The sequence below is a fragment of the Trematomus bernacchii genome, unplaced genomic scaffold (assembly GCF_902827165.1).
Source record: "Trematomus bernacchii unplaced genomic scaffold, fTreBer1.1, whole genome shotgun sequence".
Lineage (NCBI taxonomy): Eukaryota > Metazoa > Chordata > Actinopteri > Perciformes > Nototheniidae > Trematomus > Trematomus bernacchii.
In genome coordinates, this window is record NW_022987582.1 from 1,606,872 (window position 1) to 1,632,502 (window position 25,631).

The 25,631-nt window shown below is 37.1% G+C and overlaps 2 protein-coding genes and 1 long non-coding RNA gene across 3 annotated transcripts; all 3 read right to left on the minus strand.

Annotated features, from left to right (window-relative positions):
• Window positions 1-9,660: 9,660 nt before the first annotated feature.
• On the minus strand, window positions 9,661-10,688 carry LOC117480115 (protein S100-G-like). Its single transcript, XM_034127300.1, has 3 exons — window positions 10,580-10,688; window positions 10,103-10,242; window positions 9,661-10,001 (listed from the first exon to the last, which is right to left on the minus strand). Exons 2-3 carry the CDS (start codon window positions 10,235-10,237, stop codon window positions 9,882-9,884), a joined length of 255 nt encoding a protein of 84 aa, XP_033983191.1. The 5' UTR covers window positions 10,238-10,242; window positions 10,580-10,688; the 3' UTR covers window positions 9,661-9,881.
• A 7,503-nt stretch (window positions 10,689-18,191) lies between these two features.
• On the minus strand, window positions 18,192-19,219 carry LOC117480116 (protein S100-G-like). Its single transcript, XM_034127301.1, has 3 exons — window positions 19,111-19,219; window positions 18,634-18,773; window positions 18,192-18,532 (listed from the first exon to the last, which is right to left on the minus strand). The coding sequence occupies exons 2-3, from the start codon at window positions 18,766-18,768 to the stop codon at window positions 18,413-18,415; spliced, it is 255 nt and encodes an 84-aa protein (XP_033983192.1). The 5' UTR covers window positions 18,769-18,773; window positions 19,111-19,219; the 3' UTR covers window positions 18,192-18,412.
• A 3,600-nt stretch (window positions 19,220-22,819) lies between these two features.
• LOC117480119 lies at window positions 22,820-24,126 on the minus strand. The gene is made up of 3 exons (XR_004555639.1): window positions 24,020-24,126; window positions 23,261-23,400; window positions 22,820-23,150 (listed from the first exon to the last, which is right to left on the minus strand). It is a non-coding gene; the product is annotated as an uncharacterized LOC117480119 (long non-coding RNA).
• Window positions 24,127-25,631: the final 1,505 nt, after the last annotated feature.

Here is a 25,631-nt window from a genome sequence, read left to right on the forward strand (position 1 = left end):
ATCCCAGTACAAAGTAAATGACTACATGTACAAACCCTGACAGGCATGCAGGTATTGACAGGTACCTGCATGCCTGGTATCTGTCAGGGTTTTTCACAGCAAGGCTAAAGAGTTTATAAAACGACTAACTAAGGAATCTCTCTTTATATTCTAATCTATTTTAGTTGATATATGCATTGATTGTTCTAATAATTGTTTTTATGAAAGAAGCAAAACAGGAGTAACATAAGTTAACATTCTCTGCATCATTTCGCTTATTGTATTATTATTTTTCTGACATCTGCATTACTTGCAAATTGGTCCTGCTACAAAATCTGTAATATGTTTTGTTCTACTCTGTTTCTTATTTCACTATCTTTATTTAATTAAATGTGATGTCCTATATCATGCTGCATTGTTCGAGGAGCTTGGGACTTAGGTTTTCCATTGCCATATCTACACTGTACTGTGCATACTGTATGACAATAAAGCCTTTGAATCTTTGAATTTAATCAATTTTTTGAAGAAGTTCTAGCCCACTACAATTCAGAGGTAAATATCGTACTTTTACACTTCACTACATTTATTTGATAACTTTAGTTACTTTGCAGATTCGGATTTATGATTATTTATATATATATATCTCACTTAAAGGGGACCTATCATGCAAAATGCACTTTTGTATGTCTTGTATACATGAATATGTGTCCCCGGTGTTCCAGGGAACTCACCAAGTGTCAGAAAACACAACCCTCTCTATTTTCCTCCATACCCAAATCTCTAAAAAAGGGGCTGCAACGGATCTGACGTCAGGACAGTGGCGCTACGGCTATTGGGCCAACTCCACCAATCAGGAGGAGACAACCACGGCCATTGCCGTTCGAAAACGCTGGAGACGCTGTAGTACATATGCCAGGCCTGTAGATGGTGCTGTTCTCACAGAATCTGCCCTTACAAACACAGAGCTAAAAAACTTCAAATTGAGCAAAATGAGGCAAGGCTAAAATGCATGATCTGTTTGGTATTTTGCAAAAAAAAGTATAAATATGCCTTATATAGGTATGGTCCTACACTATTCAAATATAGCATGATGGGTCCACTTTAAATTAGAATTTAGTTACACCTGGATAAAGTACACAAGCTACCCAGCAGTAAATACAGTAATTAAACATAGTTCCACTTTTACCAGCTGTGGTAATAATTAATACATCAATAATTATAATCATAACATATTTTCTGAAACACGCCCGTACACGCCCACTCGCCCTCTCAGGTCAGCTGATCACCTGCTCCTGAATGTACCCAGGCCAGAACCAAGCTAAAGCTCAAAGACCGTGCTTTCGCTGCTGCGGCTCTTAAACCTGTTACGCACCGCCCTCCCGGTACCGGGCGGATAAACGCGTCATTTGCAGGAAACAACGTCTACGGAATCTTAATATTTAATAAACTATGAATGTTTTATATCCATGTAACGGGAAGAAACTCAGCCAACTGATCTTTTTAATTTTTTTCTTCCAAAGAAAACCCCACAATGCTAACACTCAGTCTCTGAATTTTTCCACGAGCGAAAAAATGTAACCTATCACTGCACCTAAACTCACAACTCCCTTATTACTTATCCTAGATGCACAGCAAACCCCTCGATTAGCATCTCCTGGAGACAGAGTCGTTTGGTGCCCACCTCAACACTCCGTGATAAACATTTGCGACGCTATAAACAAAAGCGTACATCAGAACATGTGGAGCTAGGTAGCTAGAAACGCTAACATGGCTTACCTTGGTCTTCAATGGCATTAAAACGATAAAAAAACGATGCTGCAGTTAATCCATAGGTTAATCCAATGTGTCGATGAAATGATTTCTGATAATCCATAAGCAATAAAACTGCTTTTTCGTTTCCAAATGTCAGAGCGAGAGATCGCTTCACTCTGGTGCAAACCTGCATGCGGGAAGCTCCCCCTTCGATTCTATTGGCTCTAACGGTCAGAAAGAGGTGTCAACCATCCAAATCGACCAAGGGGGGCCAGAGATATGGGAAAAAAAACATTTTCACCCAAATCACCTCAGAGGTGGAGTGGTTTTGGCTAAACCTCTCTAAAAAGGTCAAATGTCACTTGTTTTGCATCAATCTTGATACAGGGTACTTAATATGTTGTACTTTGGATTCCTAAAGCGTTTAGTCTACTAACCCATCATCCAAGGGTAGTTTTCACTATAAGTAAAAAAGAATTTTTGGACGGACACTATAATTTACAGTTTTTTTACTATGTAAAATCTGAATTTTCTTTAAAATAAAAAAACATCTATATTGATTCTGACACTTCTACATCCAACTCACAGATGTAACCTTGCTTTGATAAAAGAAATTATTCATATAACCCTTTTAGAAGTTAAGTTGTAGTCATTTGTTTTGGGCATGTCATTTTCGAGCCTGAAACATGAAAAACAGGCTTGGTGCTTAACAGGTTTGAACGCTCTGCCCCTCCACATTAGACTTCTACACTGTCCGCTTTTAAATCTTAAGTCTTAAAACCCACCTCTTCTCTTAGCGTTCTGAACTTTGCAGATTGTTGCTTTTAAATTGTATATATTTTGTACTATATGGCTGATATTTGTATTCTTGTTTATTTGGTGTTCTTACTGTACCTTTATTTATGCTCTAAATAATATTTTAAAATGCATTTTAAAGAGAGGGCTGGCTCTAAGAGTCCTCACCATATCTCTTTGGTTTAATAACACACACAAACAATTATAAAATGTGACAACATTTATTTTTGTTAGTTAACATCTGTCAATCAATGATTTCAGGTTCTTTAAGCTAACATAAGAACCCATCAATGATTTATCGTTGTTTCCTCAGAACACATAATAATGACATGTACTTTCTAGATTTTATAGAGATAACCTTAAGGCAAAGAATTCTGAGGCAATGTTCCCAAATTACATTGGGCTCACCAGCATCAACATTAAGGTTGCTGCAAACTCGACAAACTCTGGGAAAGAAACTTTTCCATCCTTGTCCCCATCCAGGCCGGCGAAGAATTGGTCTAACTGTTGTTTGTCCCCCTAAAGAGATGAAGTCCACAGAAGTTTGTATTAGATTTTAAAACATAAACAGAGGCATACACAGATCTATATTACAATAGTGCTTCATCTTTTTTTACTTACGGCCATTCCAGGAAACTCCTCGCGGAGCAAATCAGCAAGTTCTGCCTTGCTCAGTGAATCTTTGTCTCCGTCTTTTCCAGCATACTTATCGAAGGTCTTCTTCAATACTTTCAGTTGTTCTTCAAGCATGGCCATGTTTGCTGAAATGAAAAAAATACTGTTGACTGCGTAGTTCAGTGTTTATTTATAAATGGATTCTTGGAGCGTGCTAGGATCAAGATTCTTACTGCCCAACCATCATTTGTCTTGTGAACATTACTGATTATTTTAAAACGGTGCGATAAAGTTTTGCTCATATGTTGCCTTCTCATCTTTTCTTTAAGGGGTAATTACTAAATGTTCCCTTGGTTTTAAACAACAGACATGATAAAGTAATGTGTGGGTGGAGCAACAGAAAAGCTCATTCTTGATTTGGTGTGGTAGGCAATTCTGCATCTTTCCAAAACAATTCAAGGCAACCAAACACATCTAGTCTGATTTCCAAACTCCCTGTACTTGTTGTTCCTCCTTCAATTCATCTCAGTTTCTCTTACCTTTTGCATGACTTTTCAAACAACTTTGCATTTTCAAATTGACAGAATTCCCACAATTTGATGAATGTCACTATAATATGTAAATTACAGAATTGCTATAATCTTTCTATGCATTAACATTTAAATCCTATACATAGCACTAATAAAACATAATGCTACATAGATATCAACTATTTAGACAATTCAAATGCACAATGGTTAATGATTCATGTCTAAATGGACTTACCAAATTCAATGAAAGCTTGAGTAGAGAGAATGGAAGAGTAGGATTTGTGAAGAGAACACGGACACCTTGGTTTATATAGAGAGGTTGTGTTACCTGCCGCAGTTGGTGCTTTTGTGTGTGTGTCTCACTCTCTCCCTGATTGTCTCCAGGTGCAGCCTCTCCTCCAGGTGCTCCCAATCCCCAATCAGGGCCTCCTTAAAGGACCTGAGGAAGGTTGCCGTGGCCTCTCTCCTTCTCCTCTGGCTGCATGTGTGCAGCATGTCTCTGTCTCTGTGTGAGGCCTGTGTTTTTGTGAATTGTTAGATGTGCTCCAGTTGACCTTTTTGTGTATCATTTAATTTAGTCACTTTCTTTTAGAAGGAAGTTGTTTTTAGTTACTTTAAGTTTGTTTTGCAAATTGGCTGGTGAGCCTCTTTTCTTTTTTATTTATTAAAGCATCACTTTGTGGCTTCAGCAGTCAGTTTCCTCTCCTCTTTCTCTCGCCCGGTTGTTTTTGTGTTTTGTTACTTCCCTTTGTACTCCTAGTTTAGGAGGGAACGTAACAAATGGGGGCTGGTGAGTAGTTGCAAGTAAGCTGTACGTCTATGGTGGTGGTAGACTATGCAGTAGTGTGAGTGTTGAAAATTAGTTTGTGTGTTTAGTATGGCCTCCCTTGTTTGAGTCCTCTCATACTGGTTCTAAATGTGATGCCTGGTTGAAAGTGAGGTTAGCTCGTCTACAGTGGGAGAAGGAGCGTGAGCGAGATTTTCAGCTCAGGAGGGAGTTGGAGATCAGAAAGTTGGATGCAGACACAGCTTTCAGGATGCGTCAGCTAGAGCTGCAGACGGGTTCAGTGGGATCCTCTTCGGGTACACAACCATTGTCAGGTTCTGATGCTCCTTTTGATGTTGGTAACAACATTCAGCTGGTTCCAGTATTTCGTGAGTCTGAAGTTGAGTCATACTTTGTTGTGTTTGAGCGCATTGCTGCTGCTTCGCAATGGCCGAAAGATGTGTGGGCCATACTGTTACAGTGCGAGTTAGTTGGTAAGGCTCAGATGTTTGCTCTTCTCTTCCTGTTGAAGATAGTATTGTGTATACGAAAAAGTTAAATGCGCTATTAAAGTGTATGAGCTTGTGCCTGAGGCTTATAGACAGCGTTTTCGTGGCCTAAAGAAAACACCTGGCCAAACTTTTGTAGACTTTGCAATGGAGAAGAGCAAGCTATTCAACGGATGGCGTAAGGCATCAAAGGCTGACGACTTGACTTCAGTTTGTGATCTCATAGTGCTGGAGGAGTTTAAAAACTGTGTCTCAGAACATACTGTATATTTAAATGAACGACAAATAACCTCCTTGCAGCAGGCTGCCACTATGGCGGATGAGCTTGTGTTAATGCACAGTGGTGTTTTGGCTCAGAGCAATCCCCATCGTGTTTCTTTCCGGAAAGCTCGTAACAGGCGTGCCACACATTCTCATTCTGTTTCTCTTCCAGGACCCAAGAAAAAGAGATTGTGATTCTTTTGTCTTGACCCTGGTCATCTAGTGGCAGAGTGTGTAGCTCGGAAGAAGCAGGTGGCAGCTTCCAAGCGGTCTATGGAAAAACCAAAAGGCCGGCACCCAGTTGCAATGCGACAGAGTGGTGAGTAGCAGTTAAGTTCTGCGTCCGTCTGTGACAGTGCTGTGGGTGTGGGTGTTCCCGTCTCTGAAGCGGTGGGTGTGGACCTGGCTCAGAGCGATGTGGATCTGTGATCAGTGAGTGATGTGGGTATTCCATGTGTTGCTCCGGTGTTTGCTGCTTGTGAGCAGTATAACGTGTGTTTTATGGGGGGGGGGGGGGTGTGTGTTGCGTGCCGCAGTTGGTGCTTTTGTGTGTCTCTCTCTCCCTGATTTTCTCCAGGTGCTCCCAATCCCCCAGGTGCTCCCAATCCCCAATCAGGGCCTCATTAAAGGACCTGAGGAAGGCTGCAGTGGCCTCTCTCCTTTTCCTCTGGCTGCATGTGTGCAGCATGTCTCTGTCTGTGTGAGGTCTGTGTTTTTGTGAATTGTTAGATGTGCTCCAGTTTACCTTTTTGTGTATTGTTTAATTTAGTCACTTTCTTTTAGAAGAAAGTTGTTTTTAGTTACTTTAACCTCTTAAGCACGGCGGTCCCCCCATTGGACCCCTCCCACCGTTTTGTTTTCGAGATAATGTCTCGGGCTTCTTAACATTTATGAAACTATTAATGTGTAGCACCAGATTAACGGGAAGAATCTCAGCTAACTGAAGATATGAACCATTTTTATCAAAACAAAACACAAGTCTCTTAAGAAGCGTCTAAATGACCCCTGAGCGAAAAAATTCTAACGCACTGCGGCACACAATTCAAGATAAAAATACCCTTATTACTTATCGTAGCTGCACATACAATATAGCCGATTAAAGCTGAGACTCCACTGATTATTTAGGTATAGTATCATCACTGACCGATCCTAAATTGCGACAGGGGAAGCAAACACAGACATCACAACACGTACCTTTACGGAGCTTTTACGGCAGATCGTCTCACCGTAGTTGTCAATTAGGTCAAAAGACGTGTTCAATGGCATTAAAACGAAAAAAAAAATCTACAACTGTTGATCCATAGGTTGATAATGTACCTGTGCCTTTTAAAAAATTATTTATAATCCATAATCCCATTTTCTTTTTTTTTATGTAAAAATCGGAGCGGAAAAGTTAGCTGCTAATGGTAGCCACCAGAGTGTATGCAGCTTCCGGTTTTGGTAACGCGTCACTCTCACTCCTTATTTGTTAACGTGTTGGTGTGTATATAACTTTCCCTCGATTCCATTGGCTCGAGCGGTCGAAAAATCGAGCAAGGGGGGCCAGAGATAGGTCAAATCCACCCAAATGACCCCAGAAGTGGGTTTTTTTGGCTAAATCTCTCTAAAAAGGTCAAATTTCACTTGTTTTGCATCAATCTTGATACAGGGTACTTATTATATGTTGTACTTTGGATTCCTAAAGCTTTTAGTCTACTAACCCATCATCCAAGGGTAGTTTTCACTATCTGTAAAAAATAATTTTTGGACGGACACTATAATTTACAGTTTTTTACTATGTAAAATCTGAATTTTCTTTAAAATAAAAAAACATCTATATTGATTCTGACTTTTCTAAATCCAACTCACAGGTTTATCATTACTTTGAGAAAAAAGATGATTAATTTAACCCTTTTAGAAGGGAAGATATGGTCATTTGTTCTGGGAATGTCATTTTCGAGCCTGAGACCTGAAAAACAGGCTCAGGGCTTAAGAGGTTAAGTTTGTTTTGCAAATTGGCTGGTGAGCCTCTTTTCTTTTTTATTAATTAAAGCATCACTTTCCTCTTTTTTTCTCTCTCCCGGTTGTTTTTGTGTTTTGTTACTTCCCTTTGTACCCCTAGTTTAGGAGGGAACGTAACAGGTTGACACACCCACTTTTCAAGCACCCACGTCCTGGTTTTTTCATTTTTCTTTATTTCTTCTCTCTGGAAAAGCTTACACAATGTCAGAGGGTGTATTCATAAAGTTTCCTGGTAGAAAGAGTTTTACCTTGTGACAAACCTATAAGAAAACTCTCAAAAGGATGATGTTTTATAATAAAAGTTGCAGGTAAAAGTTATTTATAGAGTACCAGCCTTTGAGAGAGCTTCTAAGGTGAAAACTAGATGAGTCATTTTAAAAGAATAACAATGATCTTATTAAGAGAAGAAAAGGGCAATTGCACAAAGAGGTAGGAGACATACTCTCCAAACTCTATGTAACAATGAGTAATGAAATAGATGAAATACCAAAATAACCAGCATGGTTTATAATCCTAAACAAACCAGCAACTATCAGCATTAGAATAGGCCACTGTGTTTCCAACAAACTTGTAGGCATACTAACTATGGCTCACAATTTATTTAACACAGGTGTTAATTACCTTACATAATATTCATAATTACACCAAGTCTGAATAGGGACACAAATGCTATTACCTCAGTGTTCTCTTTTGAAACACTTTCAAAAATGTATTTTAATAACATTTCTATTATGGTTATTTTTCTGTTTGTATGTGACACACTTTATAAACGTTGTTTTTTTCTTCAGGGCCAATATTGAATTTAAGTTTCAGAATAATATCCTTCGCTAGTCAAACTAGCACATTTGGCCTCGCAGGGTGCATCCCAGTACAAAGTAAATGACTACATGTACAAACCCTGACAGGCATGCAGGTATTGACAGGTACCTGCATGCCTGGTATCTGTCAGGGTTTTTCACAGCAAGGCTAAAGAGTTTATAAAACGACTAACTAAGGAATCTCTCTTTATATTCTAATCTATTTTAGTTGATATATGCATTGATTGTTCTAATTATTGTTTTTATGAAAGAAGCAAAACAGGAGTAACATAAGTTAACATTCTCTGCATCATTTTTCTTATTGTATTATTATTTTTCTGACATCTGCATTACTTGCAAATTGGTCCTGCTACAAAATCTGTAATATGTTTTGTTCTACTCCGTTTCTTATTGCACTATTTTTATTTAATTAAAAAATGTGATGTCCTATATCATGTTGCATTGTTGGAGGAGCTTGGGACTTAGGTTTTCCATTGCCATATCTACACTGTACTGTGCATACTGTATGACAATAAAGCCTTTGAATCTTTGAATTGAATGCATTTTTTGAAGAAGTTCTAGCCCACTACAATTCAGAGGTAAATATCGTACTTTTACACTTCACTACATTTATTTGATAACTTTAGTTACTTTGCAGATTCGGATTAATGATTATATATATATATCTATATATATATATAGATATAGATATATATATATATATATATATATATATATATCTATATATATATCACTTAAATTAGAATTTAGTTACACCTGGATAAAGTACACAAGCTACCCAGCAGTAAATACAGTAATTAAACATAGTTCCACCTTTACCAGCTGTGGTAATCATATTAATACATCAATAATTATAATCATAACATATAGTATTCTGAAACACGCCCGTACACGCCCACTCGCCCTCTCAGGTCAGCTGATCACCTGCTCCTGAATGTACCCAGGCCAGAACCAAGCTAAAACTCAAAGACCGTGCTTTCGCTGCTGCGGCTCTTAAACTGTGGAACGCTCTGCCCCTCCACATTAGACTTCTCCACTGTCCGCTTTTAAATCTTAAGTCTTAAAACTCACCTCTTCTCTTAGCGTTCTGCACTTTGCAGATTGTTGCTTTTAAATTGTATATATTTTTTACTATATGGCTGATATTTGTGTTCTTGTTTATTTGGTGTTCTTACTGTACCTTTATTTATTTTAGTTTTGTGAGCTGCACTGTGTAATTTTGTATTTATCTGTACAGCACTTTGGTCTTGAGGTTTTAAAGTTTAAAAAAGTTGGATTGGATGTTTTGATAAAGTTTTGCTAATGTTAAACCTGGTATCCATTTACTTCAATTAATTAATGATTAACCACATTATTGGATTCTCATGTGAGAATAAGAATTCAAGTTAACATCTTGGGAGAATTTGATAGACAGACATTGTTTTTAAGGGCAAAGCGTCTAAACAGGGACATACTTGTGAATATTTTAATATAGGATGGATCTCTTAATTAGGAGCTAAGAGATATTTTTTAACATGTTCTATGGCATTTCAGAGTATGCTCTAAATAATATTTTAAAATGCATTTTAAAGAGAGGGCTGGCTGTAGGAGTTCTCACAATATCTCTTTCGTTTAATAACACACACAAACAATTATAAAATGTGACAACATTTATTTTTGTTAGTTAACATCTGATATTAAAAATCAATGATTTATGCTCAAAGACAGCACCTTTCAGGTTCTTTAAGCTAATATAAGAACCCATCAATGATTTATCGTTGTTTCCTCAGAACACATAATAATGACATGTACTTTCTAGATGTTATAGAGATAACCTTAAGGCAAAGAATTCTGAGGCAATGTTGCCAAATTACATTTAGCCCGTCATCATCAACAGCAAGGTTGCTGCAAACTGGACAAACTCTGGGAAAGAAACTTTTCCATCCTTGTCCCCATCCAGGCCGGTGAAGAATGCGTCTAACTGTTGTTTGTCTCCCTATAGAGATGAAGTCCACAGAAGTTTGTATTAGATTTTAAAACATAAACAGAGGCATACACAGATCTATATTACAATAGTGCTTCATCTTTTTTACTTACGCCCATTCCAGGAAACTCCTCGCGGAGCAAATCAGCAAGTTCTGCCTTGCTCATTGAACCTTTGTCTGCGTCTTTTCCAGCATACTTATCGAAGGTCTTCTTCAATACTTTCAGTTGTTCTTCAATCATGGCCATGTTTGCTGAAATGAAAAAAATACTGTTGACTGCGTAGTTCAGTGTTTATTTATAAATGGATTATTGGATGAACAGCTTGCTAGGATCAAGATTCTTACTGCCCAACCATTTGTCTTATGAACATTACTGATTATTTTAAAACGGTGCGATAAAGTCTTGCTCACATGTTGCCTTCTCATCTTTTCTTTAAGGGGTAATTACTAAATGTTCCCTTGGTTTTAATGCATTGACACTTAAATCCTATACATAGCACTAATAAAACATAATGCTACATTATAGATATCAACTATTTAGACAATTCAAATGCACAATGGTTAATGATTCATGTCTAAATGGACTTACCAAATTCAATGAAAGCTTGAGTAGGTAGAGAGAATGGAAGAGTAGGATTTGTGAAGAGAACACGGACACCTTGGTTTATATAGAGAGGTTGACACACCCACTTTTCAAGCACCCACACCCTAGTTTTTTCGTTTTTCTTTATTTGTTCTCTCCGGAAAAGCTTACACAATGTCAGAGGGTGTATTCATAAAGCTTCCTGGTTTAAAAGAGTTTTACCTTGTGACAAACCTATAAGAAAACTCTCAAAAGGATGATGTTTTATAATAACAGTTGCCCTTGCAGTTAAGCTGAGACCCTGCAGGTAAAAGTTATTTATAGAGTACCAGCCTTTGAGAGAGCTTCTAAGGTGAAAACTAGATGAGTCATTTTAAAAGAATAACAATGATCTTATTAAGAGGAGAAAAGGGCAATTACACAAAGAGGTAGGAGACATACTCTCCAAACTCTATGTAACAATGAGTAATGAAATAGATGAAATACCAACATTACCAGCATGGTTTATAATCCTAAACAAACCAGCAACTATCAGCATTAGAATAGGCCACTGTGTTTCCAACAAACTTGTAGGCTACATACTAACTATGGCTCACAATTTAACACAGGTGTTAATTACCTTACATAATATTCATTGATTGCATTCATTTATGTTTCACTATCTTGGCTGCAGTGAACTTTCCTTTTTGTTATTGCGTTGGTTATTTTTCTGTTTGTATGTGACACACTTTATAAATGTTGTTTTTTTTCTTCAGGGCCAATATTGAATCTAAGTTTCAGAATAATATCCTTCGCTAGTCAAACTAGCACATTTGGCCTCGCAGGGTGCATCCCAGTACAAAGTAAATGACTACATGTACAAACCCTGACAGGCATGCAGGTATTGACAGGTACCTGCATGCCTGGTATCTGTCAGGGTTTTTCACAGCAAGGCTAAAGAGTTTATAAAACGACTAACTAAGGAATCTCTCTTTATATTCTAGTCTATTTTAGTTGATATATGCATTGATTGTTCTAATTATTGTTTTTTATGAAAGAAGCAAAACAGGAGTAACATAAGTTAACATTCTCTGCATCATTTCGCTTATTGTATTATTATTTTTCTGACATCTGCATTACTTGCAAATTGGTCCTGCTACAAAATCTGTAATATGTTTTGTTCTACTCTGTTTCTTATTGCACTATTTTTATTTAATTAAAAAATGTGATGTCCTACAGTATATCATGTTGCATTGTTGGAGGAGCTTGGGACTTAGGTTTTCCATTGCCATATCTACACTGTACTGTGCATACTGTATGACAATAAAGCCTTTGAATCTTTGAATTGAATGCATTTTTTGAAGAAGTTCTAGCCCACTACAATTCAGAGGTAAATATCGTACTTTTACACTTCACATTTATTTGATAACTTTAGTTACTTTGCAGATTCGGATTAATGATAATATATATATATATATATATATATATATACTCCATATATATATATATATATATATATATATATATATATATATATATATATATATATATATATATTCTCCATATATATATATATATATATATATATATATATATATCTCCATATATATATCTCCATATATATATATCCATGGGCGTCGCAACCATTATATGAGGGTGGGACAAGTCCCCCCCACTTTTTCAAATGATTAGTTTAGACCCCCCCACTTTTACTATGCGGAAAGTCCGTGAATCGGTCTATCCACTCGCCGCTCTTTGCAGAGCGCTGTGTCAGTGCTTCACTATCAATTGAAATCCATTCCACTTGCTTATTGAGAGAATGCCCAAATCAATGAAACTCCGTACCATGTTTTCACTGCTACTTTGTACCAAGGCAGATTCTCACATAGCGCGCGCATGTTCAAGGAGTGTTGTCATAGTTGGACAGCTCAGATTCTGTTGTATGAAGGATGCCGGTAGCGGAGGTAAGGCACACACACCAAATGTTCAGGAAATGGTTAATACAGCGAAAATCAAAGCTGACTATCTCTGGGTTTGATATGTTTTCTCCCTCAGACAACATGGACATAAGAACATTTTTTGCAAAGAAGAGGAAAGTAAGTCATCAGCTGGTAGCAGTTAATCAGTTAACACTGTTAACTTAACAGTGATGGCGGTGGTGGCGGCAAATGCGTCTCACTTCTGGAGAGGAGTTTCGTCTTTATGTCATGATAGAGAAATACTGAATAGTTTAGATGAGAAAAGGCATCGAAATGCCAGGTTACTAGTATTTATCAGGTAAACAGGGAACATGAATAACCCGATCTCTCTGCTCATGTAAACACATCATAACCGGGATAATACTCTTAAACGGCTTACTGATGTCCATGTAGAGACACAGTCAGTGTGTTTTACTGGAGCCTCAGTTCGATACGAGATTATTTTCTGAGTTCTTTAATTTAGGTACTCTCTCAAAATGGTAATGTGCATTATGTTTTAATTATACTTCTTATCATTCAGAAGCTTTTTGTGTGTGTGTTTATGTTTTACTGAGTGCTTATAGGCTATTTCCATCCCAGTATTCAGTTAACTATTTATTTTCTGTGCACATTACATAGACTAGCTAATATTCTACCTACTGCTTGGGACTTTGAGTCTTCAAAATGTCCAATGTCACAGACTGGGACTTACTTTAGAGTCAGTTGTATTTACATTCAGTATGACTTGTTATGATTCAATGTGAAAGAGTATACTGCTCAATAAATAATGATCACTTCACCACCTCTCTTGACATCTAGGCACTTGAGAGTGAGTCAGAGGCAGAATGCAGGGACAGTGGAGAGAGGTCCATTGCTGAGGTGAGTGATGAAAGGGAAATGACAGTTGAGAGTAAATTGTGATGTGGACTCTCATCCCAGGATTTTAAGGAAATCAGTGGGGATATTGAACAGGAAACATTTCAGTCAAGGGGCATCATATGACCAATATAGACAGAAGAGCAACATGTATTTGAACATTTAAGTCAATGATACCATTCCTAGGTGAACTTAACATCTGTATGGAGTCAGATCAGTCTCAATATTAATAAATGCTCACAGAAGGATTCACAAATGTATTTTGCGATTTATATATAAATGACTCTCCACAACAATATCTCTCAATGCACTCACAAATATTTATTGTTGTATATAAATGTACAAAAAAATGGGCATTTAAACTGCTTTTTATTAATTCAAAGACGGCTCTGAATTAATAATCAAATATGTTTCCTTTCTTTACTACTGGATGAAATTACAAAATGTACCCATCATTTTCCTCATGCTAGTATAGCCACATAAAAGTATCAAACCACCTGTTAAAATGCACCAGAATACAGGAAATCTATATTTTTTTTCGCCCCAACACCCCCCGTTAAAAATGTCCCCCCCACATTCAGGATGCTTCCTACGCCCATGTATATATCTATATATCACTTAAATTAGAATTTAGTTACACCTGGATAAAGTACACAAGCTACCCAGCAGTAAATACAGTTTTAAACATAGTTCCACCTTTACCAGCTGTGGTAATCATATTAATACATCAATAATTATAATCATAACATATTTTCTGAAACACGCCCGTACACGCCCACTCGCCCTCTCAGGTCAGCTGATCACCTGCTCCTGAATGTACCCAGGCCAGAACCAAGCTAAAGCTCAAAGACCGTGCTTTCGCTGCTGCGGCTCTTAAACTGTGGAACGCTCTGCCCCTCCACATCAGACTTCTACACTGTCCGCTTTTAAATCTTAAGTCTTAAAACCCACCTCTTCTCTTAGCGTTCTGCACTTTGCAGATTGTTGCTTTTAAATTGTATATATTTTTTACTATATGGCTGATATTTGTATTCTTGTTTATTTGGTGTTCTTACTGTACCTTTATTTATTTTTAGTTTTGTGAGCTGTACTGTGTAATTTTGTATTTATCTGTACAGCACTTTGGTCTTGAGGTTTTAAAGTTTAAAAAAGTTGGATTGGATGTTTTGATAAAGTTTTGCTAATGTTAAACCTGGTATCCATTTACTTCAATTCATTAATGATTAACCACATTATTGGATTCTCATGTGAGAATAAGAATTCAAGTTAACATCTTGGGAGAATTTGATAGACAGACATTGTTTTTAAGGGCAAAGCGTCTAAACAGGGACATACTTGTGAATATTTTAATATAGGATGGATCTCTTAATTAGGAGCCAAGAGATATTTTTTAACATGTTCTATGGCATTTCAGAGTATGCTCTAAATAATATTTTAGAAAATGCATTTTAAAGAGAGGGCTAGCTGTAGGAGTTCTCACAATATCTCTTTCGTTTAATAACACACACAAACAATTATAAAATGTGACAACATTTATTTTTGTTAGTTAACATCTGATATTAAAAATCAATGATTTATGCTCAAAGACAGCACCTTTCAGGTTCTTTAAGCTAACATAAGAACCCATCAATGATTTATCGTTGTTTCCTCAGAACACATAATAATGACATGTACTTTCTAGATGTTATAGAGATAACCTTAAGGCAAAGAATTCTGAGGCAATGTTGCCAAATTACATTTAGCCCGTCATCATCAACAGCAAGGTTGCTGCAAACTGGACAAACTCTGGGAAAGAAACTTTTCCATCCTTGTCCCCATCCAGGCCGGTGAAGAATGCGTCTAACTGTTTTTTGTCTCCCTAAAAAGATGAAGTCCACAGAAGTTTGTATTAGATTTTAAAACAGAGGCATACACAGATCTATATTACAATAGTGCTTCATCTTTTTTACTTACGCCCATTCCAGGAAACTCCTCGTGGAGCAAATCAGCAAGTTCTGCCTTGCTCATTGAACCTTTGTCTGCGTCTTTTCCAGCATACTTATCGAAGGTGGTCTTCAATAATGTCAGTTGTGCTTCAATCAGGACCATGTTTGCTGAAATGAAAAAAATACTGTTGACTGTGTAGTTCAGTGTTTATTTATAAATGGATTATTGGATGAACAGCTTGTTAGGATCAAGATTCTTACTGCCCAACCATTTGTCTTATGAACATTACTGATTATTTTAAAACGGTGCGATAAAGTCTTGCTCATATGTTGCCTTCTCATCTTTTCTTTAAGGGGTAATTACTAAATGTTCCCTTGGTTTTAATGCATTGACACTTAAATCCTATACATAGCACTAATAAAACATAATGCTACATTATAGATATCAACTATTTAGACAATTCAAATGCACAATGGTTAATGATTCATGTCTAAATGGACTTACCAAATTCAATGAAAGCTTGAGTAGGTAGAGAGAATGGAAGAGTAGGATTTGTGAAGAGAACACGGACACCTTGGTTTATATAGAGAGGTTGACACACCCACTTTTCAAGCACCCACACCCTAGTTTTTTCGTTTTTCTTTATTTGTTCTCTCCGGAAAAGCTTACACAATGTCAGAGGGTGTATTCATAAAGCTTCCTGGTTTAAAGAGTTTTACCTTGTGACAAACCTATAAGAAAACTCTCAAAAGGATGATGTTTTATAATAACAGTTGCCCTTGCAGTTAAGCTGAGACCCTGCAGGTAAAAGTTATTTATAGAGTACCAGCCTTTGAGAGAGCTTCTAAGGTGAAAACTAGATGAGTCATTTTAAAAGAATAACAATGATCTTATTAAGAGGAGAAAAGGGCAATTACACAAAGAGGTAGGAGACATACTCTCCAAACTCTATGTAACAATGAGTAATGAAATAGATGAAATACCAACATTACCAGCATGGTTTATAATCCTAAACAAACCAGCAACTATCAGCATTAGAATAGGCCACTGTGTTTCCAACAAACTTGTAGGCTACATACTAACTATGGCTCACAATTTAACACAGGTGTTAATTACCTTACATAATATTCATTGATTGCATTCATTTATGTTTCACTATCTTGGCTGCAGTGAACTTTCCTTTTTGTTATTGCGTTGGTTATTTTTCTGTTTGTATGTGACACACTTTATAAATGTTGTTTTTTTCTTCAGGGCCAATATTGAATCTAAGTTTCAGAATAATATCCTTCGCTAGTCAAACACATTTGGCCTCGCAGGGTGCATCCCAGTACAAAGTAAATGACTACATGTACAAACCCTGACAGGCATGCAGGTATTGACAGGTACCTGCATGCCTGGTATCTGTCAGGGTTTTTCACAGCAAGGCTAAAGAGTTTATAAAACGACTAACTAAGGAATCTCTCTTTATATTCTAATCTATTTTAGTTGATATATGCATTGATTGTTCCAATTATTGTTTTTATGAAAGCAAAACAGGAGTAACATAAGTTAACATTCTCTGCATCATTTCGCTTATTGTATTATTATTTTTCTGACATCTGCATTACTTGCAAATTGGTCCTGCTACAAAATCTGTAATATGTTTTGTTCTACTCTGTTTCTTATTGCACTATTTTTATTTAATTAAAAAATGTGATGTCCTATATCATGCTGCATTGTTGGAGGAGATTGGGACTTAGGTTTTCCATTGCCATATCTACACTGTACTGTGCATACTGTATGACAATAAAGCCTTTGAATCTTTGAATTGAATGCATTTTTTGAAGAAGTTCTAGCCCACTACAATTCAGAGGTAAATATCGTACTTTTACACTTCACTACATTTATTTGATAACTTTAGTTACTTTGCAGATTCGGATTAATGATAATATATATATATATATATATATATCTATATCTATATATATATATCACTTAAATGAGAATTTAGTTACACCTGGATAAAGTACACAAGCTACCCAGCAGTAAATACAGTTTTAAACATAGTTCCACCTTTACCAGCTGTGGTAATCATATTAATACATCAATAATTATAATCATAACATATTTTCTGAAACACGCCCGTACACGCCCACTCGCCCTCTCAGGTCAGCTGATCACCTGCTCCTGAATGTACCCAGGCCAGAACCAAGCTAAAGCTCAAAGACCGTGCTTTCGCTGCTGCGGCTCTTAAACTGTGGAACGCTCTGCCCCTCCACATCAGACTTCTCCACTGTCCGCTTTTAAATCTTAAGTCTTAAAACCCACCTCTTCTCTTAGCGTTCTGCACTTTGCAGATTGTTGCTTTATTGCTTTTAAATTGTATATATTTTTTACTATATGGCTGATATTTGTATTCTTGTTTATTTGGTGTTCTTACTGTACCTTTATTTATTTTTTGTTTTGTGAGCTGCACTGTGTAATTTTGTATTTATCTGTACAGCACTTTGGTCTTGAGGTTTTAAAGTTTAAAAAAGTTGGATTGGATGTTTTGATAAAGTTTTGCTAATGTTAAACCTGGTATCCATTTACTTCAATTAATTAATGATTAACCACATTATTGGATTCTCATGTGAGAATAAGAATTCAAGTTAACATCTTGGGAGAATTTGATAGACAGACATTGTTTTTAAGGGCAAAGCGTCTAAACAGGGACATACTTGTGAATATTTTAATATAGGATGGATCTCTTAATTAGGAGCCAAGAGATATTTTTTAACATGTTCTATGGCATTTCAGAGTGTGCTCTAAATAATATTTTAAAATGCATTTTAAAGAGAGGGCTAGCTGTAGGAGTTCTCACAATATCTCTTTCGTTTAATAACACACACAAACAATTATAAAATGTGACAACATTTATTTTTGTTAGTTAACATCTGATATTAAAAATCAATGATTTATGCTCAAAGACAGCACCTTTCAGGTTCTTTAAGCTAATATAAGAACCCATCAATGATTTATCGTTGTTTCCTCAGAACACATAATAATGACATGTACTTTCTAGATGTTATAGAGATAACCTTAAGGCAAAGAATTCTGAGGCAATGTTGCCAAATTACATTTAGCCCGTCATCATCAACAGCAAGGTTGCTGCAAACTGGACAAACTCTGGGAAAGAAACTTTTCCATCCTTGTCCCCATCCAGGCCGGTGAAGAATGCGTCTAACTGTTGTTTGTCTCCCTATAAAGATGAAGTCCACAGAAGTTTGTATTAGATTTTAAAACATAAACAGAGGCATACACAGATCTATATTACAATAGTGCTTCATCTTTTTTACTTACGCCCATTCCAGGAAACTCCTCGCGGAGCAAATCAGCAAGTTCTGCCTTGCTCATTGAACCTTTGTCTGCGTCTTTTCCAGCATACTTATCGAAGGTCTTCTTCAATACTTTCAGTTGTTCTTCAATCATGGCCATGTTTGCTGAAATGAAAAAAATACTGTTGACTGTGTAGTTCAGTGTTTATTTATAAATGGATTATTGGATGAACAACTTGTTAGGATCAAGATTCTTACTGCCCAACCATTTGTCTTATGAACATTACTGATTATTTTAAAACGGTGCGATAAAGTCTTGCTCATATGTTGCCTTCTCATCTTTTCTTTAAGGGGTAATTACTAAATGTTCCCTTGGTTTTAATGCATTGACACTTAAATCCTATACATAGCACTAATAAAACATAATGCTACACTATAGATATCAACTATTTAGACAATTCAAATGCACAATGGTTAATGATTCATGTCTAAATGGACTTACCAAATTCAATGAAAGCTTGAGTAGGTAGAGAGAATGGAAGAGTAGGATTTGTGAAGAGAACACGGACACCTTGGTTTATATAGAGAGGTTGACACACCCACTTTTCAAGCACCCACACCCTAGTTTTTTCGTTTTTCTTTATTTGTTCTCTCCGGAAAAGCTTACACAATGTCAGAGGGTGTATTCATAAAGCTTCCTGGTTTAAAGAGTTTTACCTTGTGACAAACCTATAAGAAAACTCTCAAAAGGATGATGTTTTATAATAACAGTTGCCCTTGCAGTTAAGCTGAGACCCTGCAGGTAAAAGTTATTTATAGAGTACCAGCCTTTGAGAGAGCTTCTAAGGTGAAAACTAGATGAGTCATTTTAAAAGAATAACAATGATCTTATTAAGAGGAGAAAAGGGCAATTACACAAAGAGGTAGGAGACATACTCTCCAAACTCTATGTAACAATGAGTAATGAAATAGATGAAATACCAACATTACCAGCATGGTTTATAATCCTAAACAAACCAGCAACTATCAGCATTAGAATAGGCCACTGTGTTTCCAACAAACTTGTAGGCTACATACTAACTATGGCTCACAATTTAACACAGGTGTTAATTACCTTACATAATATTCATTGATTGCATTCATTTATGTTTCACTATCTTGGCTGCAGTGAACTTTCCTTTTTGTTATTGCGTTGGTTATTTTTCTGTTTGTATGTGACACACTTTATAAATGTTGTTTTTTTCTTCAGGGCCAATATTGAATCTAAGTTTCAGAATAATATCCTTCGCTAGTCAAACTAGCACATTTGGCCTCGCAGGGTGCATCCCAGTACAAAGTAAATGACTACAAACCCTGACAGGCATGCAGGTATTGACAGGTACCTGCATGCCTGGTATCTGTCAGGGTTTTTCACAGCAAGGCTAAAGAGTTTATAAAACGACTAACTAAAGAATCTCTCTTTATATTCTAGTCTATTTTAGTTGATATATGCATTGATTGTTCTAATTATTGTTTTTTATGAAAGAAGCAAAACAGTAACATAAGTTAACATTCTCTGCATCGTTTTGCTTATTGTATTATTATCTTTCTGACATCTGCATTACTTGCAAATTGGTCCTGCTACAAAATCTGTAATATGTTTTGTTCTACTCTGTTTCTTATTGCACTATTTTTATTTAATTAAAAAATGTGATGTCCTATATCATGTTGCATTGTTGGAGGAGCTTGGGACTTAGGTTTTCCATTGCCATATCTACACTGTACTGTGCATACTGTATGACAATAAAGCCTTTGAATCTTTGAATTGAATGCATTTTTTGAAGAAGTTCTAGCCCACTACAATTCAGAGGTAAATATCGTACTTTTACACTTCACTACATTTATTTGATAACTTTAGTTACTTTGCAGATTCGGATTAATGATAATATATATATATATATATATCTATATATCACTTAAATGAGAATTTAGTTACACCTGGATAAAGTACACAAGCTACCCAGCAGTAAATACAGTAATTAAACATAGTTCCACCTTTACCAGCTGTGGTAATCATATTAATACATCAATAATTATAATCAGGTGTGCACATAACTTTTTGAGTGAGTTACTCAGATGAGTACCAGGAGACAGCGTTTGGTACTCACCCCACATGAAGCGTGGTGTTAATAAGCGCAGTCTTCCTCACTGTCCTCCTCAGTGTCTCCTTCACTGTCCTCTATTTACACTTCTTGCATGCTAGATGATGAAGATGAAGATGCACCTCCCTGTCTCTTTGTAAGCCTCCAATTTGCTTTTTCCAAAACTTGTTGCCAAAACTGTGAAGTCCTTGCATTTCCTGAGGCCAAGTTGAAGGATCAAATACTAAGAAATTATCACATGACTTGAAGTCATATCTGATTTCAGAGGTGGGAAGTAACAAAGTACACTTATTCAAGTACTGTACTTAGGTACAATTTAAGATACTTGTAGTTTACTTGAGTATTTCTATTTTATGCTACTTTGTACTTCTACTCCACTACAGTTCAGAGGTAAATCATGTACTTTTCTTCCACTACATTTATTTAATACCTTTAGTTACTTTACAGATGTGGATGAATGATGTGAAAATATAATCAAGTGTTAAATCAGACTTTAGTTCCACCTGGAGTAAATCCACAAGCTACCCTGCAGTATACAAAGTCATTCAAACTAATTTTTAAACACTTTAATGATCAATAATTATAAAACATATCATATACATTATTATGAAATGGACCAATCTGCAAAATGACTACTTTTACTGTCACTACTTTAACTAGATTTTGATAATACTTTTCTAATTTTACTTGAGTAACACTTCTTCCACCTCTGTCTGATTTCAAACTCTTCCATTAACAGCCTGAGTAAGTTTGCAGCTGTGTGTTTCACTCCACTTTGTTGTAAATAAAACTGCAGCAGCTTGACCACAGAGCGTGAACGTTGTGATCAGCTGATTTTGCGCAGTTCTCCAGTGTGTGCGCGGGGCACAGAATGTGCACAGGGGAGTCTCCCACCGCAGCCAGTTGACGTAGTTTTGGTACAATTCTGTTGTACACACCGACGTTAACAGCAGCTCCGTCTGTGCACACGGCGACCAACTCTGTCGTCCAGTGATCTAAGCCTCTGCCTCCTGTGAAGCTTCACAGGTCCGTCGGTTATGCCCTGCGCGGCACGGCCAGCACCCAGTTCAATCAGTCATAGAAAGTCTGAAGATTTTAGCAGGGAGCGAAACGGCAACGTGGCTGCTTAATGTCTTTGTTTTTTTTGGACATGTCTAATAATTTACTCCACAGTATTGACAAGAAACATGTGTAGGCGAAATATGTGTTTTGTTGACCTATCAGGTACGCAAAGGCGCGTTGTGACACAAGTGACGTTACGCATTTCAGATTGTTGCCGCGCATGCGTACCAGTTATGTGCACCCCTGATTATAATCATAACATATAGTGTTCTGAAACACGCCCGTACACGCCCACTCGCCCTCTCAGTTCAGCTGATCACCTGCTCCTGAATGTACCCAGGCCAGAACCAAGCTAAAACTCAAAGACCGTGCTTTCGCTGCTGCGGCTCTTAAACTGTGGAACGCTCTGCCCCTCCACATTAGACTTCTCCACTGTCCGCTTTTAAATCTTAAGTCTTAAAACCCACGTCTTCTCTTAGCGTTCTGCACTTTGCAGATTGTTGCTTTTAAATTGTATATATATATATATATATATATATATATTTTACTATATGGCTGATATTTGTATTCTTGTTTATTTGGTGTTCTTACTGTACCTTTATTTATTTTTTGTTTTGTGAGCTGCACTGTGTAATTTTGTATTTATCTGTACAGCACTTTGGTCTTGAGGTTTTAAAGTTTAAAAAAAGTTGAATTGGATGTTTTGATAACGTTTTGCTAATGTTAAACCTGGTATCCATTTACTTCAATTAATTAATGATTAACCACATTATTGGATTCTCATGTGAGAATAAGAATTCAAGTTAACATCTTGGGAGAATTTGATAGACAGACATTGTTTTTAAGGGCAAAGCGTCTAAACAGGGACATACTTGTGAATATTTTAATATAGGATGGATCTCTTAATTAGGAGCCAAGAGATATTTTTTAACATGTTCTATGGCATTTCAGAGTATGCTCTAAATAATATTTTTAAATGCATTTTAAAGAGAGGGCTAGCTGTAGGAGTTCTCACAATATCTCTTTCGTTTAATAACACACACAAACAATTATAAAATGTGACAACATTTATTTTTGTTAGTTAACATCTGATATTAAAAATCAATGATTTATGCTCAAAGACAGCACCTTTCAGGTTCTTTAAGCTAACATAAGAACCCATCAATGATTTATCGTTGTTTCCTCAGAACACATAATGACATGAACTTTATTCATCCAGCATTTCCTTGAGAATCATCATTAAGCATCCTACAAGCACGATATACTCATCGAAAGAAACTTTGCCATCCTCGTCCTCATCCAGGCCGGTGAAGAATGCGTCCAAGTCTTTTTTGTCCCCCTAAAGAGATAAAGTCCACAGAAGTTTTTATTAGATTTTAAAACATAATTTATTTTTAAAGGGGACTACACAGATCTATATTACAATAGTGCTTCATCTTTTTTACTTACGATCATTCCAGGAATCTCCGCGTGGAGCATATCAGAAAGTTCTTTCTTGCTTATTGTTTCTTTGTCTGCGTCTTGTCCAGCATACTTTTTGAAGTTCTTCATCAATAATGCCATGGCTCCCAGCATTTCTCCCATGTTTGCTGAAACGAAAAAATACTGTTGACTGCGTAGTTCAGTGTTTATTTATAAATGGATTCTTGGAGCGTGCTAGGATCAAGATTCTTACTGCCCAACCATCATTTGTCTTGTGAACATTACTGATTATTTTAAAACGGTGCGATAAAGTTTTGCTCATATGTTGCCTTCTCATCTTTTCTTTAAGGGGTAATTACTAAATGTTCCCTTGGTTTTAAACAACAGACATGATAAAGTAATGTGTGGGTGGAGCAACAAAAAAGCTCATTCGTGATTTGGTGTGGTTGGCAATTCTGCATCTTTCCAAAACAATTCAAGGCAACCAAACACATCTAGTCTGATTTCCAAACTCCCTGTACTTGTTGTTCCTCCTTCAATTCATCTCAGTTTCTCTTACCTTTTGCATGACTTTTCAAACAACTTTGCATTTTCAAATTGACAGAATTCCCACAAATGTGATGAATTTCACTATAATATGTAAATTACAGAATTGCTATAATCTTTCTATGCATTGACATTTAAATCCTATACATAGCACTAATAAAACATAATACATTATAGATATGAACTATTTAGACAATTCAAATGCACAATGGTTAATGATTCATGTCTAAATGGACTTACCAAATTCAATGAAAGCTTGAGTAGGTAGAGAGAATGGAAGAGTAGGATTTGTGAAGAGAACACGGACACCTTGGTTTATATAGAGAGGTTGTGTTACCTGCCGCAGTTGGTGCTTTTGTGTGTGTGTCTCACTCTCTCCCTGATTGTCTCCAGGTGCAGCCTCTCCTCCAGGTGCTCCCAATCCCCAATCAGGGCCTCCTTAAAGGACCTGAGGAAGGCTGCAGTGGCCTCTCTCCTTCTCCTCTGGCTGTATATGTGCAGCATGTCTCTGTCTCTGTGTGAGGCCTGTGTTTTTGTGAATTGTTAGATGTGCTCCAGTTTACCTTTTTGTGTATCGTTTAATTTAGTCACTTTCTTTTAGAAGGAAGTTGTTCTTAGTTACTTTAAGTTTGTTTTGCAAATTGGCTGGTGAGCCTCTTTTCTTTTTTATTAATTAAAGCATCACTTTGTGGCTTCAGCAGTCAGTTTCCTCTCCTTTTTCTCTCGCCCGGTTGTTTTTGTGTTTTGTTACTTCCCTTTGTACTCCTAGATTAGGAGGGAACGTGACAAATGGGGGCTGGTGAGTAGTTGCAAGTAAGCTGTACGTCTATGGTGGTGGTAGACTATAGTGTGAGTGTTGAAAATTAGTTTGTGTGTTTAGTATGGCCTCCCTTGTTTGAGTCCTCTCATACTAGTTCTAAATGTGATGCCTGGTTGAAAGTGAGGTTAGCTCGTCTACAGTGGGAGAAGGAGGAGCGTGAGCGAGATTTTCAGCTCAGGAGGGAGTTGGAGATCAGAAAGTTGGATGCAGACACAGCTTTCAGGATGCGTCAGCTAGAGCTGCAGACGGGTTCAGTGGGATCCTCTTCGGGTACACAACCATTGTCAGGTTCTGATGCTCCTTTTGATGTTGGTAACAACATTCAGCTGGTTCCAGTATTTCGTGAGTCTGAAGTTGAGTCATACTTTGTTGTGTTTGAGCGCATTGCTGCTGCTTCGCAATGGCCGAAAGATGTGTGGGCCATGCTGTTACAGTGCGAGTTAGTTGGTAAGGCTCAGATGGTTTGCTCTTCTCTTCCTGTTGAAGATAGTATTGTGTATACGAAAAAGTGAAATGCGCTATTAAAGTGCATGAGCTTGTGCCTGAGGCTTATAGACAGCGTTTTCGTGGCCTAAAGAAAACACCTGGCCAAACTTTTGTAGACTTTGCAATGGAGAAGAGCAAGCTATTCAACGGATGGCGTAAGGCATCAAAGGCTGACGACTTGACTTCAGTTTGTGATCTCATAGTGCTGGAGGAGTTTAAAAACGGTGTCCCAGAACATACTGTTCATTTAAATGAACGACAAATAACCTCCTTGCAGCAGGCTGCCACTATGGCGGATGAGCTTGTGTTAATGCACAGTGGTGTTTTGGCTCAGAGCAATCCCCATCGTGTTTCTTTCCGGAAAGCTCGTAACAGGCGTGCCACACATTCTCATTCTGTTTCTTTTCCAGGACCCAAGAAAAAGAGATTGTGTTTCTTTTGTCTTGACCCTGGTCATCTAGTGGCAGGGTGTGTAGCTCGGAAGAAGCAGGTGGCAGCCTCCAAGCGGTCTATGGAAAAACCAAAAGGCCGGCACCCAGTTGCAAT

Bases quoted from the DNA above. Each gene is read 5' to 3' on its own strand.
- LOC117480115 (XM_034127300.1), bottom strand. From the start codon at position 10,237: ATGGCCATGATTGAAGAACAACTGAAAGTATTGAAGAAGACCTTCGAT. The intron at 10,002-10,102 runs GTAAGTAAAAAA...TCATCTCTATAG, and splicing joins AGGAGTTTCCTGGAATGGGC to GGAGACAAACAACAGTTAGA.
- LOC117480116 (XM_034127301.1), bottom strand. From the start codon at position 18,768: ATGGCCATGATTGAAGAACAACTGAAAGTATTGAAGAAGACCTTCGAT. The intron at 18,533-18,633 runs GTAAGTAAAAAA...TCATCTTTATAG, and splicing joins AGGAGTTTCCTGGAATGGGC to GGAGACAAACAACAGTTAGA.